The 18917-nt window shown below is 45.8% G+C and overlaps 1 protein-coding gene across 1 annotated transcript in view; it reads right to left on the reverse strand.

Annotated features, from left to right (window-relative positions):
• Positions 1–18917, reverse strand: part of glis2a (GLIS family zinc finger 2a) — a 78799-nt gene that overhangs the window by 23865 nt on the left and 36017 nt on the right. Inside the window, exon 2 of the mRNA XM_084319396.1 lies at positions 4449–4647. Coding sequence (XP_084175522.1) covers positions 4449–4614 — 166 coding nt within the window. The 5' untranslated portion in view covers positions 4615–4647. The remainder of the gene's footprint in view (positions 1–4448; positions 4648–18917) is intronic.

Below are 18917 nucleotides of genomic sequence, written 5' to 3' on the forward strand. Positions count from 1 at the left end.
ACAAATATACAGTACTGTTTAACTCATTGGCTGCCACACTGTTTCCGGGATATGGCTAAGCGCTGCCACGCATTAAACCAATGGAGTCCGTCACCTTGTTTGCAGGGCTATAACTATATTCTATATTATAGCTATGAATACAATACTATGGCCCATTTGACATAGAGTATCTATCGTTCAATATGTGAAAAAGAAATAATTTTTCCATCCATACATTCCCGTTTTATACCATGGTGAATATAAGTATGGTTTTAGAGCTGTCTAGGGTAATTCCTGGGAGGCTAGTAATAGCCTGCAACGTGTATTATACTAAATCCATTGGCATTTCGTCCCTACACACGCTACAATAAAAAAATCAAATGCATATGTAGCAGGGTGGATTATCCCTGCTTTATGGGAGTGGTTGTACACGGCCACCTGGTAGCGGGATGCAGTAGAGCTTGGTCTAAATGAACCCCCGTCTTTGGGCCCGGAACGTCGAACTGGAGGTTGGGCAGCAGGAGCGGATGGGGCCCAGGATTTACTAACCTGGGGGTGGTACTCTGGTCCTCCTCGCCCTCCAGGGCGGTCAGCAGTAGCTCCCCACACACTCTCACTTCCCCCAGTACCTCCGTTAGCCCTCCCACACCTGGTGACTGTAAGATGAATAATGATTTTCGCTCCCCAAAGCAGTACCCTTCCTTTTAGACCTGTAGAGACATTTAACACTGAAATAGGGGTGTAGGTGGGGAAGGGTTAAATAATAATAGCATTACCCGGACCAAAAAGGGTTAAGACACGGACTCAGTAATCGACGCACACACAGTGCTCCCATCCAGTACTTGTTTAGTGTCGATTAGGATTCAAGTTACAGATAAATACAATTGTCTTCAATGCTATACGCCTTAGGCACCAAGTGCTCTCATTCCATAAGACAGACTAAGTGGGGGAGCTCCCGTAGCTCACCGCATATCTCGGCGCTATTTCTGCGTCGGGGAAAACCGTGCTCGTCACGGATCTGGGGGACACGAGTTCGATTCCCGGACCCGCCGTCATTTCTCAGAATGTCTTCCCCTGCTCTACATCCCATTTCAACCTGTTTCTGTCGGTCATGCTTGACCAGAAAAGCGATAAACGCTAAAAAATAAAGTTTTAAAAAAAAAGACAGACTAAGTGCTGCCCACGTCTGGGCTAGTATCAGTAACAATACCTTCCCTCAAGGGTTTACATATACTGTTGCACTATTTTAACAACGGGGAGGGAAGGGTTCATTGAATGGGAAATGGTATAATTGAACATGCACGTTATGACACTCAAACAAAATGAAAAGTGGGCCCACGTTACCAAATGAAAGTCCTAGCTAAAGCCGGCTTAAAATGGTTGGGGTACCCCTAGACGCTGCTGCTAGCGTTCATTCCAAACAACATTTATCTTCGCCCTTAGGGCCTGCGCCACACAGTGAATCGTATGATACTGTTTCAGCACTCGAAGCACCGCTGTACTTAACCGAGATGGCGGGCCCACTCTCACCACCACTCGTCCGGGTGGTAAGATGGCCGTCGGGCGATCCCGCGATAACAGCCAGCGGGCCGGGTAGGCAGCTGGGGCAGTGGCGTGGGCTGAAGGAGCGTGTGTCGACCTCTGCTGGGAGAAGAGGCGTCCTCGGCTGCGTTGAAGAGACGTCCACTGGGGGGCTGAAGGGACGAGCCGACGCGCGGGCTAAGCTGTGGTGCTAACCTAAACACAGCTAAACTGTGGGTCTTGGTGGACCCTCCTGCTATCGCCTATATAGCTAACGCAGGGTGGGCTATGTCTACCACCTGTCTTCGGCAACGCTCGCCTAGTGGTGCACTCAAAGTGTCTATAGCCCCTTAGCCACAAGCTAAAATACCGCATACACTTCTAGTATAACCCGTGGTATTACTGAAGTTTATTCCTTTCTCTGTTTCATTAGTCCAACACTCCACTATCGCCTGTAGTTCTATAATAACCCGTTTTGTAGCAGAGTCTCTCTATCTCTCCCGCTTGCTCTCAACGGGGCTCTTCGAGAGCGCACGTCTGCTCACGTCCACGTTCCACGTCGAAGAGGCTTCCTCTCTCTTCTGCTCCCCAGGTAAAACAGCGTCTTCCTCATCTCCTTTCCTCTCTGCTCCGCCTGCCACCACCGCCCCCTGCTGGCGACTGCAAACCGGTCCCACTATGGGACACTCAAGGAAGGAAAAGGATGATCTAGTTGCACGTTAATAATCCACATTCCGGCCGGAGGGATGAAAGAGAACCTTGCGTTATTTGTCCGGGCGGGATATCAAAGAGAACCACTGGTTACCATGTCTTTGTGCACACAGGGGAAGTAAAAGGTTACGTTAGCACTTCTGAATAATCGTAGAATATTCAGGATGCTACACATATGATTGGTATTATGTTCCATCATGAATGCATGAAAGTAGGGGTGGATGGTATAAACGGTATGAATTTGCGCTACGGTATGGATTTTGACTATACCTTGTGACCGGTAGAGCAACTCTAAAGTAGCAATGACGTAACCACAGTGTGGAGGGAGGGGGCTGCTAACATTAGCTTGCTGAGGCAGGGCTCTACAGTGTGACTATTTCAGTCGCAAAATAGATATGTGCGAACTGGAAAAGTTATTTAGGAGCACAGAGGCTTTGCGTAGTGGGCGTGTCAACGCACAATTGTCATCTCATAATAGACACGGAACAGAGCGGACCTTCAATTCTAGAAGCGAACTAGCTCTTCAGCCCTGTGTTGCACACAGCTGTGTGACAACTTCTCTCGTGAGTCGCGCAGTTTCTATGTGTAATGTAAATTCTGCGACGGGTCCAATAGGGCTGGGCGATAAAACGATAACGATAACTATCGCGATAAATTATTTCCTCGAAATAAACATGAAACGTGGTCGCAAAGTTTCGATATATCGATTTTCCAAGCTTGGCTCCGTTCAGCCTCGGCTCAGCACACTCACTAACAACAACCAACCTTACGTGATGACGTGCTACGCACAACAGCTAACAACCAATCAGTGAAGGAGATGGCCGAGATCGACGGAGACCCGGAAGGAGACCCAGAGCGGTAGGACTCACTCAACAACAAGGCTTGCTAGGCTAATTAGCTTGCACGGCATTGTTTTATATATTTACGTGCAGAGTATGTGTGTGTGGTGAATTCTGAGGCCACGTTTATAGTAGTGGGGGTATACAGTGGTAGTCGTTTCAATATATTGTGGCGGAAGAGAGTATTTTAGTGTGATATTTAGCACATTGTCATGGAATACACCGCGTAGAAGCAACAGGCTGGCTAGGTTAACTAGCTTGCACGGCACTGTTTTATATATTTACGTGCCGAGTATGTGTGTGTTTTGAATTCTGAGGCCACGTTTATAATAGTGTGGGAGTGGACGTCGTTTCAATATATTGTGGCGGAAGAGAGTATTTTAGTGTCATATTTATTGTCATGAGATACTCCGCTTGTCGGCTAACTGCTAACGTGCGAGGACTGATGACGACATCAACTCGACTTGAGACATTCGCAGCAGCATATTAGAAGTTAATTAAACTTGACAGACATTATATCGACGATAATTATCGATATCGAATTATATGAAAATTATTTTATAATTTTATCGCGATAACGTTTTTGGTCATATCGCCCAGCCCTAGGGTCCAATCATCTAACATGCTTTGCATCCTCGCCATTCTGGAATGCCTACGTCGCGCTAAAACCTTATGTAATGTTAACTGTTGATGTAGCCTCAGAAAACTAACGTTAGCTCCACTCCTAGCAGCCTGTGTTGATGTAGCCTCAGCAAGCCAACGTTAGCTCCACTCTAGCAGCAACCCCCTCCCTCCCTCTCTCCCTCCCTCTCTCTCTCTCACTCTGTCTCCCCCATCCCTCTCTCTCTCTCTGCTAACAATCCATACCGTCCAGCCCTACATGAAAGGGGTCGTTTCTGATTAATTGATGGTCAATAACGGCATTCGTTATTACAACAACATACGCTGCTCAGGGCGATGGCTATGAAAACAAGGCACAATCAAGCTGAAATTTACGTTAAATTGCTCTTACCTGTGGCCGGTGGGATTCCAAAAAAAAAATTCCAATTATTTGATTGCCATCTGGTAGATCGTATGTCCCGTAGGCCCACGACATAACCCACCACAGCATAATGAATCGGGGGTCCCGAAAACGATTCAATGCGATCCGGTGAAGCCCTAGGTTCAGGTTAGTAGAAAAGAGCGCCCGGAGCATTTAGTGTGTGGCACAGCCCAATACACAAGGTTTCAAATGGTGCTCGATACCGCCGCCTGGTAGGATGCGGCCGGTATTGCACTTTAGAGATCTCAGACTCAGCCCCATGATAACACCAGGCTCCCTGGATGGATAATTAATGGAAATATCGAATAAAAGAAATAACAACGTGTGTGTGTGTGTCCCATTAGTATATAGCATACCTGGGGAGGAGGGTGGTGAAGGGTAGGTGGTTCGCAGCAGGCGGGGGCGCATGGCGCTGAGGGGGGCGCAGATGGAGGCCGAACACCCTCTCTTCCCTAACCTCACCCTCCCATTGGTCCTCCCCGATGGAAGCTTTAAGTCCAGTGGCTCATCCAATGACAGCATGGCTGCTGCTACTGTAGGTTACCTCCGCCCCACCTGGAGGAAGAAAAGAACCAGCAGAACCAGTTACCCATCAATGACACATTATATATAAGGGGTGTAAAAAGTACCCAGAAATTATACTTAAGTGAAAGTATGGGTACTGTTATGGTTTGTAACCGACCCCAATCGCACAACACAAGACAGGTATGAGAGTAAGCCAAGAACTGGGCATTTATTGAAAACACACAGAAACGGCACTGTCCCTTTAAGGAAGAACACAAATTACAGGATAACAAGAAGGGAAAAGGCACAGTGCCTTTAAGAGGCGAGCTGGCTAAGGGGAAGGCTAAGGGAAGGCTAACGGAAAACAGGGCCGGGGCAAGGGACAAGGCAGGAAAAGGGAGGACTAGGAGGACTGGACAGGGAGGACTAGGAGGACAAGAGAGGGGAAACAGGGACAGAGGCCCGCGGAGGCGGGCTGGGGACAGGGAGGACTAGGAGGACTAGAGTGGGGAAAACAGGGACAGAGGCCCGCGGAGGCGGGCTGGGGAGAGGGAGGACTGGAAGGACTAGACAGGGAGGACTAGGAGGACTAGAGAAAAACAGGGTAAGGCCTTGGAACAGGGCGAGGGCTGGAGCTGCATACTGGGACAGAGAAAACAGGGTAAGGCCTAGGAAACAAGAGCATTAATGAATGTTGCTGCTCTGCAGCTTCTCCCGGGATGGTTTGTCTGAGGAAGCAGACGGTGGACGTCAGAACCGCTCTGCAGATCTCTCTCGGCAGATCTCCGAGGGTGGTAAACGGGACCGAGAGGGAGAGAGGGAGTGGGTTAGCTCAGAGTTCAGTTGGGAAACAGAGCAGGTGACAGGAGAGGTGACTTGTCCCAAAAACAGAGTAATCCAAGTGACAGAATCTTCGGTGTATATAAACACTGTGAGCGAAGTCCCAAAATACAAATCCAAGTGAATAATATCTTCGGTGTGTATACACACAGTGAGCGATGTTAAGGCCAAAGATTATCCCAATGAACTATCCAAAAAGCTGACGCTGGGTGAGTGACAGTCTGACAAAAAGCAGGATATCTTCAGTGTCATTAAACACACGAAAAACGAATAGGATCAAAGACAGTCATAAAACTCACCCAGGCGCTGTGCGTAAAGAGAGTTGGATCAAAACGGGGCGAGCGCGTCGCCACGGGGAAACGGGTTGTCCAAGCGGAGGTCTGAGTGGTGCGCGACTGCTTGGAGTACGCGCCGGTACGGAGGGCGCATCTGGCGCGGAGGTCTGAGTGGTGCGCGACTGCTTGGAGTGCGCGCCGGTACGGAGGGCGCATCTGGCGCGGAGGTCTGAGGGGTGCGCGTCTGCTTGGAGTACGCGCCGGTACGGAGGGCGCATCTGGCGCGGAGGTCTGAGGGGTGCGCGTCTGCTTGGAGTACGCGCCGGTACGGAGGACGCATCTGGAGTGCGTCTGAATGCGCGTCTGGGGTGAAGAGCGCGTCTGCGCGGAAGAGCGCGTCTGCGCGGAAGAGCGCGCCGGCTCGGAGAGACGCATCCTCCCGTAGAGTATTAGGAAGCGATGCGCGTCTGGAGTGAGGAGCGCGTCTGCTGCGCGGAGGTCTGGATGCGCGTCTGGGCGTCTGCTGCGCGGAGGTCTGAATGCGCGTCTGGGCGTCTGCTGCGCGGAGGTCTGGATGCGCGTCTGGACGTCTGCTGCGCGGAGGTCTGAAGTGGAACACTGGAATACCTCCCGTGGAAGTTTTAGAGAGCGCAGTCCAGTGTCTCCTTTCAGGCAAACGGAGACAGGAGGCGAAGGCTAGAGTGCATCTCACGCCGGAGATGAAAGCAGCATAAACAGACAGAGAACCTCCCGAAGGAGTCTTGGTGATAGGGATATGATACGGAATGATACGGGACAACCCGACAGCAACTGAGGGGAGAGCGAGGTACTTAAAGCCCACAGGGGAACTAATTAGAATGCACATCAGGTGCGTGAAGGTAATTGATACTTGAAACTAAAAGTGTGTGTTCGGCACCAGACCAATCAAACACATAATGACAGGTAGTCCAAGGGTGTGGTTGCTGAAGAGCAAACGAACGCGAGGGTGGGGGCTAGTGAGGTGAGGAGAATGCAATTGATTAACAGTAGGCTTAAAGGAACAGAGCGAGTAGGTGAGCAACAGGCTTAAAGGAACAGAGCGAGTAGGTGAGCAGCGGACAAAACCTCACAGGTACCGTCTCAAAATCTGACTCAAGTAAAAGTCAAAGTATCTGGCTAAAAACACACTTGAGTAAAAGTAAAAAAGACCTACTTTTAAATGTACTTAAGTACTAAAAAGTAAAAGTGAAAAAAAAAAAATGTAATGTTCCTTTTTTATTTTTATTTTTTTAAGGATAGACCAGGGGTCTCAAACTCATTCCATCGTGGGCCAAGTTTTTATTTTAACTACACGTTGCACCAGGTGAGTTAGTTGAAGAGGTGAGCCAATTAGTGAAATCATCAGCTGGTGTTTAGGCAAGGCTGGAATGAAACCAAGCATACACTCTGCCCACAATGGAATGTGTTCTGCGATAGACAATGCTGAAATGAAAGAACAGAGGACACTTTTTTTGCATTAAAATTATTTAATGCAGGGCGGCTGGGTGGCGTAGCGGAGATTGCGCTCGTCACCAATGCAAGAGACTCCGGACAGGAAGTATCGGGGGCAGCGTGAGCCTCCCACGCGTTACTCCTCGCCACTGAGAGTCCGCGCTGTCTGGTGAAAAGATGCGACAGGCTGCCTCCTCGTGTACCGGAGGGGACACGTGATGCAAGGCTTCTATCCTCACTACAGCCGACCAGTGGGAGGCATAGTCTAGCAACGTTCAAGACAGGGGAGGGGAGAATTGAAGGGGAGAATTGGCTATATGAAATTGGGATGGGAGAAAAATGAAAAATTCAAAAATAAGTTTCAATAAGATGGCATTCACATCACAGCATGAATAATATCACAATATTAAAAACAGAATGGTGTATCCTGAATAATATCACAATATTAAAGGCAGAATACTGGAGTACCCTGAATAATATTGTTATGGTTTGTAATGCGACCCCAATTGCACAACACAGACAGGTAATCAGAGTTAGCCAAAACAAGGGCATGATCTATTATGTACAAAAAAGCGGCACTCAGCTTTTAAGGGGGAAAAAACACCAAAGTCCATGAACACAAAAAACGCGGCACTGTGCCTTTAAGGGGCGCACAGGCAGGAATCCTCTAGCACACAGGCAAAGAGGTACACGGGAAATCTTCCAGAAACACGGGCAAAAATACACAGGACTCTTCATTGAACACGGGCATCCTCCCGACCAGAATGCTGCCGACGGGCAGCGCAGCAACCAGGGGGTCCAAGGGGAATGGGGTGAGAACACGGGCATCCACCCGTGGAGTAATAGAGAGTGATGGCGAGCCTCACCCCAGGAACGGGTCCATGTAGAGGGAGTTGGGAAGTAGCCGGCGCGACGTCTGGAGTGGGAACACTGGGATCCTCCTGTTGAGTAATAGATAGCGAAGACGGTGTCCTACTCCAGGAAACGGCGAAGGTGGTGATGATCAGGGGTGGCACGACGTCTCACGCCGGAGACGCGGCAGTAGATGGTGGTAACAAGAACGACCCGACAAGGAGTGGAGGGGAGTCTGCAATACTAGTACTCTCCCGAGCTGATAGCAAACTCCCATCAGGTGCGTGAAGGAGAAAAACGGCACGCCCCCTCGTTGGGCTGCATGCAGGATTCCTCCAGCCCTCACAGTACCCCCCCCCTCCACGGGAGCCACCCGGCGACCAGCAAGGCCCGCAGGGGCGGGAACGCAGGGGGAAAAACTATTTTCAGAGAGGCACCAGGGAAACTGACCTTGCTAGCTGAAGGGGCAGTCCTAGCAGTGGGGAACAGGGTAGCTACACACAAAGTGGGCTAGCAGAGGGAACAGGGTTAGCTGCCAGGGCATAGCTAGCTACAGGGCCTATGCTAGCTGTAAGGCTACATCAACATAGAGGCTGTGCAAGCTGCTGGAGCTAAGCTAGCAGACTGCTGGACTAGCTGAGGAAGCCGGTTAGCTGCAGGGGCTTAGCTAGCTACAGGGCCTATGCTAGCTGTAAGGCTACATCAACATAGAGGCTGTGCTAGCTGGTTAGCTGCAGGGGCTAAGCTAGCAGACGTCTGGACTAGCAGAGGAGAACGAGCTAGCTGAAAAGACAGACCTAGCAGGGGGAAGCTACACATGGGGTTAGCTGCAGGGGCTGTCTCACATACACTGTCTGTGCCGGCTGGGGTCGTCGACGGGTCGGGTCGTACTGTTATGGTTTGTAATGCGACCCCAATTGCACGACACAGACAGGTAATCAGAGTTAGCCAAAACAAGGGCATGATTTATTATATACAAAAAAGCGGCACTCTGCCTTTAAGGGGGAAAAAACACCAAAGTCCATGAACACAAAAAACGCGGCACTGTGCCTTTAAGGGGCGCACAGGCAGGAATCCTCTAGCACACAGGCAAAGAGGTACACGGGAAATCGTCCAGAAACACGGGCAAAAATACACAGGACTCTTCATTGAACGCGGGCATCCTCCCGACCAGAATGCTGCCGACGGGCAGCGCAGCAACCAGGGGGTCCAAGGGGAATGGGGTGAGAACACGGGCATCCTCCCGTGGAGTAATAGAGAGCGATGGCGAGCCTCACCCCAGGAACGGGTCCATGTAGAGGGTGTTGGGAAGTAGCCGGCGCGACGTCTGGAGTGGGAACACTGGGATCCTCCCGTGGAGTAATAGAGAGCGAAGACGGTGTCCTACTCCAGGAAACGGCAAAGGTGGTGATGATCAGGGGTGGCACGACGTCTCACACCGGAGATGCGGCAGTAGATGGTGGTAACAAGAACGACCCGACAAGGAGTGGAGGGGAGTCTGCAATACTAGTACTCTCCCAAGCTGATCGCAAACTCCCATCAGGTGCGTGAAGGAGAAAAACGGCACGCCCCCTCGTTGGGCTGCATGCAGGATTCCTCCAGCCCTCACAAATATCACAATATTAAAGACAGAATACTGGAGTACCCTGAATAATATCACAATATTAAAGACAGAATACTGGAGTACCCTGAATAATATCACAATATTAACCACAGCATAATGCGGATCTGACTGTCTATTCTTCTGATAGCAGGTGTTTAATCAAAGATCCCCGCTTTCTAGTGTTGCACAAGGACCAATCAGCATGGGTGTGGGCGGGTTCATTTTCCATTGATGGGGATTTGATTGGCTGTTTACCTGCGGTCGCAGGATTAATAACGTTAACGTTAGTTTGGCCAGATAAACGATTTGTACTTTGTCTGCATTTTAAATGTAAGGAGTAAAAAGTATGTTTTTTTTTCTCTGAAATGTAATGGAGTAAAAGTAGTACAAAGTATACAAACCTAATAATACTTGAGTAAAGTACAAATCCCCCAAAACAGTACTTAAGTATTGTAACGAAGTACAATTACTCAAGTACTTTACACCCCTAATATAATAGTACTGACATGTAGGATACAAGATCAACAGATACGCAAGACATATACAATAGACATTGTAGGTGACATAGCATGGCCCACGGCCCACTATGTGAACTATGTATGCTGCGCATCGCTTTGCAAACAAAGAAGTGATTTAAAAGCTGGACGTGTTTACTAGACACATAAAACGGTTTATTTTGTTGCCGTAAGCCTCAAACACCTGGGATGTGAAGTGAGATGGAGTGAAACGCTGCAGACTGGAAGGTTAACAGCAGAATGGGGTAGACGCAGATAGGTTGTAATCAGATCAGATCAGCTGATCATTCTCTCTCCAAATATTGTTACCGAGGAAGGTCGATGCAGTAAAGCATTGCTCAGAGTATATCATTGTGGATCCATGGAGGAGTTTGTTTCTCTACTCCTCTCTTCTTCTCTACTCTACTCTACTCCTCCCTTCTTCTCTTCTCTACTCTACTCTACTCCTCTCTCCTTCTCTTCTCTACTCTACTCTACTCTACTCCTCTCTACTCCTCTCTTCTTCTCTACTCTACTCTTCTCCTCTCTACTCGTCTCTACTCTACTCCTCTTCACTCTTCTCTACTCTTCTCTACTCTACTCCTGTCTACTCTTCTCTACTCTACTCCTCTCTACTCTTCTCTTCTCTACTCTACTCCTCTCTACTCTTCTCTTCTCTTCTCTACTCTACTCCTCTCTACTCTTCTCTTCTCTACTCTACTCCTGTCTACTCTTCTCTACTCTACTCCTCTCTACTCTACTCTTCTCTTCTCTACTCTACTCCTCTCTAATCTTCTCTTCTCTTCTCTACTCTACTCCTGTCTACTCTTCTCTACTCTACTCCTCTCTACTCTTCTCTTCTCTACTCTACTCCTCTCTTCTCTTCTCTTCTCTACTTTACTCCTCTCTTCTTCTCTTCTCTACTCTACTCCTCTCTTCTCTTCTCTACTCTACTTAAAATGCTTGATTGTGATTGGTCAATAGCGCTCTGTTGCCCCTAACAGCGGTCATTATTGCGTGTTGCCCATGACAGCGGTGAATTATCGAAAAATAATTGACCGCTGCTAGGGGTAACGGAGCGCTGTTGACCAATCACAATCAAGCATTTTGGCTAATGTTAAAACGCCATGTAATAATCTACTCTAATCTTCTCTTCTCTTCTCTTCTCTTCTCTTCTCTTCTCTACTCTACTCCTCTACTCCTCTCTTCTTCTCTTCTCTTCTCAGTTCAGTTCAGTTTAATTTATTTCAAACCATGCAACCTATACAATACAAGACAACCACACAACAGTACAATAACCACCACAAAACAATACAATAGACAACAGTAACAACAGACACCACTTAATGGTTTGAAAAGGAGGATGGAATAAGCTAAGCTTATGACTTTCCATTCCCCACACACCTGACCATCAATTGATATACCTAACATCAACATGTAACATTGGTCTGCTTCCCACATTCCCCCGGCATCTCAACAAGACATACATGAGTCTGACTAGTTAATACATATTCTATATAACATATTGGGTCTCATTCCCGAACGGATTTACGATTAAAAATGTCCTCTTAGGCAGATTTCTGCTCATTTAAGACATATTAGGGCTGGTAGCGCGATTCCCCAAATTTTCCTGAGATCAGATTTGAGCGTGGCTGAGAGCAGATTTAAGAGTGCTGAGGAGCGCACTTATGATTGATTGACTAATTGAAAATGTTATTAACTTGACAGACTGTGTTCTCATAGTGATTCCTTCATGTCAACGCTACAGGACTCCTTGGAATTAATTACTTAATCATAATTAAAATAAATATGACAATATTTGTACGATAAGAAATTACGCATTTGATGTCGGAAAAATAAATAATATGGATTCATCTGATCACAGGGCAGCTGGATTAACCATATCTGAACCAGCTATTTTGGACAAATGTATAATTACTTTAATTACTCAGATATTCAAACACAATTATGCAATTATTGTGAAATGATTGAAAATAATAATTATTGAATGCCTTCTGTGGAATTTGTATTTATTTGTTACATATCTGTTTTAATGGTATACAATGGGACAGACCTTTGTTTGATATAAACCTGCATTCCTTCGAATATATCATTAATCAATTAAACTTATATTGAAATACACTATATAACCTATACACCAACACTGAAATGACAGTGGATAAATAAATAAATAAGAACTAAAGCTATTCGGTGGAAATAGACTGAATTAATATTCCATAACAAGTCTTGTGTGCGCCAGTATGGCCTACGTGTCTAATGGGTGAACGGTATAGGCTTGATATGTTCTGGTTAGTTGTTTCGTTGGGATTTGGTGGATGCTGTATATGTGTGCTCTGCCCTGCGTATGTATGCAGACTGTGCCTGTACTGTACATGGGGCGGAGCATGTATGTGGTGTCTACTAGGTCCTAGCAAGTCATTAATGGATAATAAGCCTATACTGCGTTCATTCATTACGCCGTAGGCTATATATGTAACAGTGTTAACAAATACTTTATTATAGTTAAATTATGTTAAACTTGGGACTAGGGTGACCAGATCCCAATAAACCAAATGTGGGACAAATGGTATGTTTGTGAGGGACAATGTGGGACGCCCCCCCCCCCCCCCCCCCCCCCCCCCCCAGCGCAGCACCCGCCCCTCCTTTTTTTTTGGTGGACGGTCCCTGTCCCCTCAATCAAGGCTCATCCACCACTGTCCTCATTCAAATGACCACAAGCCTAATATGTTTTGCCCTTATTCATTTATTTTATTTTCCTTTTGTCTCTAATGGGTGTTAAGTACTCAAAATAAATAAATAAACAAATAATAAATAAAATGACCACCCAGACTATGATTAGGTCTGGACCCCCAGTCTTATCACACACATGCACACGCACACGCACACACACACACACACACACACACACACACACACACACACATAATGACCACCCAGACTATGTATAATAATGACCACCCTCACAACGCTTTTTCACTCTCCTGCCCTCCGGGAGGAGAATGAGGAGCCTCCGAGCTGCAGGACCAGCAGACTGAAAGACAGCTTCATACACCAGGCTGTCAGGAAGCTGAACTCTCTCCCAGCTCTAGCCTCTCCCCTCCTCTACTCTGCCACCACAGAACCTGGACTAAGGGGGGTGGTTAGGTTACCAAACGGCTACTCGCATCTTTTTTATTGTTATTATTCGTTTTCAATCTAAACCGCTTGGTATTGTTTTCCCCTTTTCAAATTTCGACCAAGCGAGCGGTCTTCTCTCGTGCCGAGCAGCGGAGATTACAGCAGCGCATGGAACTGATCTGTTTATCCCAAGTTGCGCGGAAGGACAACTGGCTCTGAAACGGACCCGCCGCGCTCGACAGCGTTGGGACTTGTTGTTGTCATAGGATGCTGTGTCACTCGCGGCCAGATACTAGTAACGTTACGCGACGCATAGAGGCTCTTCACATTGGCTGGGGGGGCGGGGGGCGGGGACATTAGCGCGGATGACAACCAATCATGCGGGACATGGTCTCAATTTGCATGACGCGTGAAAAGAGACAGAAATGCTGTACAATCACGCGCAATGCGTGACATCTGGCCACCCTACTTGGGACACAGCCATGGCTATTTATATTTTATTTCGTTTTGTATGTGATGCATTTTACTTTGAAGTTGTTGTGTTGCATTGTGGGTCCTCAGCACACATGAATCCCTTGCTGATGGTAAGATGCTTTTCTGTCTGCTCAGACTCAGAATACTTAATTAACATTATCTGTGCTTCATAAAAAACCCTGTTAGTGGCCAAATATGCACTTGTGTTTCATATTTATTGTCTAGTAACACTCGTTTTATATTTTGTTTCATGGAATTGCTTGGTTCATGGTTGAAAAAAAAACGATTAGCATGCTAAGCTAGCTGTTGTGTTAAATAACAGCTCACTAACATGGAACATGCTGTGTCTGAACAGGAGATGACCCAATGCTGTCTTGTACCTTACAAGCTGTGGTTGTGTGTTCCAAATTGTATACAGCCGGTATGTCTTCTGTGTAATATTGTTTATCTGGTTTTGGTTATTATTTTACACAGTAAATACTTATTCAGGCCTACCTGCAATTCAGCATTTATTCCAGCAGGGCGACAGTGATGTTCCTGCTGCCTTTTGTTATATGAAAAATGGGGCTTTAGAGGGAAGAGGTTATTATGATATTTTGTAATGTTGTGTACTGTATTTTCTTATTTGAAGTTACATGTATTTTATAAGTAAATGTTTTATTGTTATTATTTGTATTTCTATCAGACTTTGTAAAACTAATTCCACTATATGATCCATGTTTGATCCAAGTCTGTAAGCACACATGAATCCCTTGCTGATGGAGATGACCCAATGCTGTCTTGTACCTTACAAGCTGTGGTTGTGTGTTCCAAATTGTATACAGAATAAAACCACACTCTACTGCTCTAGCACCTGATTCCGTGTCGGTCCTGGATGAGACAGCAGGCAGGACAGAATAGGAGAGGTCACATTGGTGCATTGACCCGGATGCCTTGGGTGGAGTGGAGTGAGTTTGAGAAGGTGAGTGTAACGGATGGTATCGTGAAGCGCAGTCAAGAAGGGCTGGGGTGAGTAGCGGTGCTATGGGTTAAACTCACTCTCACATCCTCAAAAGACGCATAGACCCAGTACTTAGAAGTGAATTCACCTCTTGGTATAGCGGTCTGTGTTGCTGCCTGCGGTGTGGGAGACCGGGGTTCGACTCTCACTCGGGGTATCGAAGTTTGAGGTGACGTTGTCACAACCATTACATAGGGGTGGGAATCACCAGTTTCATCACGATACGTGATGAGCGGGCACACACTCATGTCGCACACACGCACACTTATGGCCAAAGGAAAGGACACTTTAAATTAGAATAACAGGAACAGTGTATTGCACTACCAAAGCTAACTAGCATGTCACACATGCGCTGTAAATAACTATGTACAGATACCGAGATGTCACTCCATGTTACCTGCTATCTGTTACTGCACAATGTTGTTTCTTCTTTTGATTCTATTATATGTACCACTGTATTGCACATCGTTGCGGGCAAGACCACCCGCATTTCATTGTATACCTGTATGCCGTGACAATTAAAACTCTTGACTTGACTTGACTTGACTTGATACGATACGATATCGATTCTTTGGACAACGATACGATATTTTCCGATATCACAAAGTCTGCCACGATACGATTTGATTCGATTCAGGTGCCTGCGATCGATATGAGACGATATTATATGCCCATTTAACACAATCAGTAACATTTAAATCAACAAAAAAAAAGGCAATGGAAATATCATTTGACATTTTTATTTTTGAGCTCTTCCAGACATTTAAATGAAAAACAATCTATTGTTTTTAATACAAATAGACCTCCTGTTCACTGTTTTTGGTTAGTTTTTATTAAATTTTTCGATATTAATATCCTATTCACTGTCACAGAGAAGACAGGAAGAATAGCCCCAGCACTGCTGTGGCTAATGGGGATCCAAATAAACATAAACAGAGCTGTATTTTGGCTGGAAAAGGCATATTGGGAGTCTGAAGGTGCAGTACCGGCCAGATCCTGTTAGTGGGGCTATTTCGAGAATGCACCCTCCTTCCCAGTCCCCACTTCTCTCTGCCTATGGCTCTGGGTTAGCTTACGCTAACGTAACGTTATTTTCGATCTTTAACGCGACGTGGGCATAATGGAATGGCGAGGATTGCAAAGCAGGTTAGATGCATTTGACCCATGGCGGAATAAAACAGCAGGGACATGTTTTGGGTTGCAGAATAGGCACACTAGCCTTGCTCTAGTGACGCTCTAGTCTAGACGCTAATGCTGTGTGCTGTTGATCCGAGCCGAGCGGATACGAGGGATTTTCGAAATAAGAGTATCGCAATATGAATCAATCTTTTTACGTTGCATCGATCCTATTTGATTATTGATAATAGATCGATATATTCTGGATCGATGTATCGTCCCACCCCTAATATATATATTATTATATATATTATGTAAACAAGACAAACGTCTTTCTCTGGTCTGCATCCCCTTAACAATTGTGTGTATTGAGCCGTACTGTATTGTACCCATTCTGCAATCTGTTAAATAAAGTTTTCATTCATTCATTCATTCATATACAGTACTGTGCGTGTGTGTGTGTGTGTGTGTGTGTGTGTGTGTGTGTGTGTGTGTGTGTGTGTGTGTGTGTGTGTGTGTGTGTGTGTGTGCGCGCGCGCGCGCTGCGGCAGGTGTACCACGAGCTGTACTCTATATGATGCCAATACATTAATCTAATCTAATTTTGATGTGTCGCAAGACTCGCAAGGCACTTCCGCCATTCCATTTTCACGTGGCTGCGTCATTAGTTGCCTTATAAGGAGCTCTGGAGGCGTTGTTTTGTATCCAAATGACCTAGACGGGAACGCGCGTTCGTGTTTATTCCCCAAGCAGATGTCACAGGTGCGACCGTTTGAGCCACTTAAGACATATTACCAGCACGTTGGGGACTCAGATAGCCCTTTTACACCGGCCAGGCTCCGTGCTGGAGCCGGTTCCCGAACGTAATCTCGCACCGGTTGGCGCGTTCAGACCGGGATTAATTGGTTCAGAACGTGACAAATCTGTGCTCAACTGGCACCGGAAAATAGTTGGTTTTTCCTCGCGAACCGTGACATCATCAGTGGGCGTGTCATATTCTAGGCTGTGAAGACGGGGAAAGTAGAGAGTCGGCATTGCACTCAACCGATTCATTCAACAGGAAGCGATTTGCGAGTACAATACACCATCCAACCAGAGTGGATAAAGAAATGCTCCAGAAATGAATATGCGTAGGGAAAGGCTTAACGAGTCAGCGTGAGAGCGCACACACAAAAGCACACACGCTGTATACGTTTGAAATGAATCGTTCCAGCAAAGTATGCTTCTATTATTCGAATGACTTGTTTTAATGGGTATCATATAGTAGTAAGTCCTACTGTAGAACATGACATAATAGCATGATATCTGATTTATTAATGCCAATAATGGACGACGACCGCAATTGGCACTTGAAAAGTGTAAATGATGGATTAGTCAGTAGCAATTCATGACGGCTCGTTTAGCTCAACTGATTAGTGCCCTGCCTGTGGACCATATGCACTATTACCTGCACTATTCTTACCCTGCCTACTCTTATACACTGCCTATCAAATTCATGTGTCGGTTATTGCACTTTTTACTTCTTACTGATGACTGAATCATTTTAAACTACTTTTATTATTTGCTAGATCCAAATGTGAAACACTGTGATTAATTGTATTACTGAATAGAGAGCCTATTAGGATGCTAGATCCTAATGTGAAACACCGTGATTTACCATACCTTGCTATGCTCGCTCATGTCTGTATTTTTTATGTCGGTTCTATTTTATAATTTTTAGACTATTTTTAAACTGAATCATTTTAAACAATTTTTATTATTTGTGTTACTGAAAACTGTAAGCAGAGAGCCTATTGGGATGCTAGATCCTAATGTGAAACACTGTGATTTGCCATACCTTGCTACCTGTCTACCTTTTTTATGCCCGCTTATGCCTGTATTTTTTACTGTTGTGAAGCAATTTGAACTGCAACCTCTGTATGAAAAGTGCTATACAAATAAAGTTATTATTATTATTATTATTATTATATGGTCCCCAGTTTAAATCTCTTGGATACTTTTTTTCTGTAACGTTAATTAATTTATCCACTCTGGTTGATAAGATAAGATATTCCTTTATTGATCCCCTTGGGGAAATTCAGGCATCATAGCAGCATGGGGGGGTACACAGGTAGTAAAAACAACACAAGCTGTGTAAACAAATAAGTCAATATAATTGACTATCTAACCAACTGAAATATACAGTATTCAAAGTATCACAGTATTCACATAAGGTGCAGTATGCATAAGGTGGTGTTATTGTCCTTTTTGGGACACCAGAGTAGTGCTGGGCGATATGACGATATTATATAAATATCGGGTACAGTTCATTAACGATACACTTTTTAAACAAATCGTGGATATCGTGATGTTTTGCCCTCGCGTTAGAGGCCGCCGCGGCTGAGATGAGACTTACAAGCACAGTGCTAAATGCTTTCCTCTCCCTCTCGCAGAAAAAAAAGTCAGTCACACACACACTTTCCCAAATTACATCATCGACACGCACATACACGCACGCAAGCGCACACACCTAGCCAGAGACAGAGAGGTGGTGGTTCGGTGCTAGGGATGTCCCCCGAAACCCAGGAGTATTGATAAGCTCCGACGTTAACAGTACTGCTATCGGTAAATTTGTCTATGAGCGGATTAGCTACGGAGCTAACATAGTGTACCATCCATCTGCGACGCAAGAGTGGACACGGAGTAATGTTAATGTTATGTCGAGTTCATACTACACTACACGTATGAACTCGACATAACGTTAACGTTACTCCGTTTCCATGAAGTGTTTAATTAGCAGCAATCTGTTCTGTTGTTGAACATTTAACGTTAAGTTAACTTAGGTATCTGACGCACTTCCGGCGAGGACAGGAAGCCATCATGAAACCGTTGTAGTCATATTGTAGTCTTTTAGTCTTATTAACTAAAAGATTTTAACAAAATAAAAAGCAGCAGCACTATTGGATAACTGAGTCATGTTTGCTATGTATTTCTTTCTTTAGGGGAGTAGGACATTTGTTTCACAGTTTTAGCATGATGTTTTATAGATGGCTAGGTTAAACACAGGTTTTTGTTTTTAA

This window comes from Notolepis coatsorum (assembly GCF_963971535.1).
Source record: "Notolepis coatsorum genome assembly, chromosome: 7".
Lineage (NCBI taxonomy): Eukaryota > Metazoa > Chordata > Actinopteri > Aulopiformes > Paralepididae > Notolepis > Notolepis coatsorum.